Here is a 2865-nt window from a genome sequence, read left to right on the forward strand (position 1 = left end):
TGTCCGGCTTTTGCGCATGACTGGACCAGGCTTTCTAAAAACCAGCGCACTCAAGATCTGGCCATGCTAAAGCATAGCATTTAATATCTAACGCAGTCATGTGATTGTCAAGAGCAAATTCTTACACATAAGTGCAGACAAAAGTATTCTCGTTTCACGTTCAAGCTGGTAATATACTCGCGATAACTAATACGTTCCGAGCTCAAACGTCAAGTATAATTTTACTTGCTGGTTACCATACGAACAACCACTTTGAATGGAGAAAAAATAGCCTATGATGCCAAAAATATATTTTTTCTTGGACAGGCAACTGATCAATATTCTAATGCCTTACGTAGAATGTCGCATCTTGCTCGGTTCACATTTTATGTCAGCACTAAGCTTCCTGATCGAGATGCAGTAGCCAAACTGCATTTTTGTTTAATAAATTTGCTCGTCAGGCTCACTTCATTAATAACCTTTTATAACGAATGTAAAGTCACGATTAGATGCGTTTTGGGGTTGGATGCATTGCCAATCTTATCGTGTCGATCACAATTTGTGACCAGCAACTTCGTGCATTACTTCATCTCACGTTTGTTGCGTCCCTGCTAAGATGAATGTTTTAGTACGCAGGACTAAATCGCGCTCGCTGGCATCGGCGGTGCGCAACGTGCATATTGAGCGAAAAATTAAGGAGCTGGGCTACACACTACCGGCTGTCGCCGAGCCCAAGGGAAACTATCGCACTTCAGTGCGGTCCGGCAACACTATTTTTCTGGCTGGCCATCTGCCGCAGCCTGCCGGTGGGGAACTAATTCTCGGAAAGGTTGGAAAAGATCTGACCCCTGAACAGGGCTACGAAGCTGCTCATTACGTTGCACTTAGCCTCATGGCCACACTCAAACGTACGTGCTAAAGTAGCTTTAGATAATATAAGGAGCTGACAGTAGATTTCGTAGACGAGGTCGGTGACCTTGATAAGATTAAGCGCATTGTCAAGCTCGTAGGCTTCGTTAATTGTGTCGAAGGGTTTACGCAACAGCCAGCGGTCATCAATGGCGCATCAGACACCATCGGTAAGGTGTTCGGCGACAGGGGCATTCACGCCCGCTCAGCTGTCGGCACAAATGCTCTTCCCCTCAACGTGGCGGTTGAAGTCGAGGCCATCGTCGAAGTCGAAGAGTAAGCAACTCGTGCCTGTTTAAGTCACGGCTAACGAGAGTCCAAAAGTGTGCGCGATATGTCGCTTATGAAACTTGAAAAACAATATAATTGATGTTCACCTCGACAAAATCAAAAGCCAACGTAATGAATGTAGTGATGCTTTTAGGGCTTTTATATAGCATTAAGATGTTGGCATCCCAGTAGCCCCCGACAAAATAGCCATGACTATTGAAATCGCACATTGAAAGTTACGGGCTAAATATAACATATAATTCCGAACTGACCCGGAGCCTCACATTTATATTCCGTATTACCAAATTTGAAATATTAAAGCAACAAGAAATTGCGTCAGGATTACCAAATTTGGTAATTTGAAACTATTAAGTCAAATAAAATAAAGACAATAATTTTGTACTTCTTTATTTTTTTTTCTCTCATAGAAAATTATAGTAGTTATTTCTTTTATAGGAAGTAACGAGACACCTAAAGCAACAGTTACAATGATGACTGATGTGGATTGACAAAGAATACTAATACGTCTTTCCCTGCAAATTTTTGCATTATTTATTTCTTATTTACAACTCTAATTTATTGCATTATTAATATTGCTCAAAAACTAATAACCCGTGCGAGTCGCCTGTGAGGCAGCAAAGCTGGCAGCTGCACGGCTCATGCAGCTGTTGGTAATGCAAATGTTTCAGTATGCTCATGCGTCTACTGCGGGGAAGAAGTCACTTCCTACTCCAATGGGACGTGACTGGTATAAGTCACCTGCTACCCGTGGCAAGCGACTGGGCCGAGTCGGCGCCATCGCCCGACTCGGTGGCAACTGTTCAGGCCTCCTGATTTATTAGGGCCATGTCCGTTAACCTACGGGTTCTTATGTGACAACCAAAGAGGAAAATAAAATAAAAATATTTTTCGGTGTGGATTCTTCTTGTGATGACTCCTTGGACGATGATAACTCTGGTATGGTCAGTATGCATCACCAGGAGCAACGTGATCGTAATCGGTAAGCTTGCTACTGGTGGTGCTAGTATGCATCACCAGGGACGGAGTGATTCTAAGGATTTTCCGAGAGTAATATTAGCGTTAACGTTAACGTGAGCCAACGGGAGAGGGACCGCAATGTTTTGCGATTTTCTCCTGAAAAGAAGGCTTGGTTGCCCTCTAACTCGTTGGTCTGGAAGAACCAACGATCGTTACTGTAGCGGAGCTACCTCGCTCTTAAAGTCAGAGGAAGACTTTAAGACTCAAAAAGTCACTTAGTTCTATCGATCACCAACTAAGAGATTCGTACAAGTTATTAAAGCTTAAGGAAACCTAGTTCAAGGGATTCAAGGCTTCGTAGAACCAAGTGGCAACTAGTGCTCAAGATGATATACCTCAGAAAGGCTTCTATATCTTACTGATCAATGCGCAAGCCTTAGGAAGACACTTAACGCTTTGAGATCAAAAGGGGAACTGCACTTTAATTAATAATTTAATCTAAATTGTAACCCAGCTAATTTAAAATAGATTCCGGCCGCCAGATTTATATCTGGCGCGACCGTACTTGTTACCCATAATAAATGGGAATTAAGTAACTAACTATTTTAAAATATGATAAAAGGGTATCTACCTATAAAGTAAAAATACCACAACAACGGTTCACCAACCGATGTGTGCCCCATTACACCCTCCCCCATCAGACTGTTGATACGGAGTGACAACATTCGC

General features: G+C 42.6%; 1 protein-coding gene across 1 annotated transcript; it reads left to right on the forward strand.

Annotated features, from left to right (window-relative positions):
* The first annotated feature begins 506 nt into the window (after positions 1–506).
* On the forward strand, positions 507–1484 carry CCR75_009713 (uncharacterized protein). The gene is made up of 2 exons (XM_067967752.1): positions 507–887; positions 942–1484. Exons 1-2 carry the CDS (start codon positions 596–598, stop codon positions 1166–1168), a joined length of 519 nt encoding a protein of 172 aa, XP_067816655.1. The 5' UTR covers positions 507–595; the 3' UTR covers positions 1169–1484.
* The last annotated feature ends 1381 nt before the right edge of the window (positions 1485–2865 follow it).

Source organism: Bremia lactucae, linkage group LG4, assembly GCF_004359215.1.
Source record: "Bremia lactucae strain SF5 linkage group LG4, whole genome shotgun sequence".
Taxonomy (NCBI): domain Eukaryota; phylum Oomycota; class Peronosporomycetes; order Peronosporales; family Peronosporaceae; genus Bremia; species Bremia lactucae.

Bases quoted from the DNA above. Each gene is read 5' to 3' on its own strand.
- CCR75_009713 (XM_067967752.1), top strand. From the start codon at position 596: ATGAATGTTTTAGTACGCAGGACTAAATCGCGCTCGCTGGCATCGGCG. The intron at 888-941 runs GTACGTGCTAAA...TAGATTTCGTAG, and splicing joins CCTCATGGCCACACTCAAAC to ACGAGGTCGGTGACCTTGAT.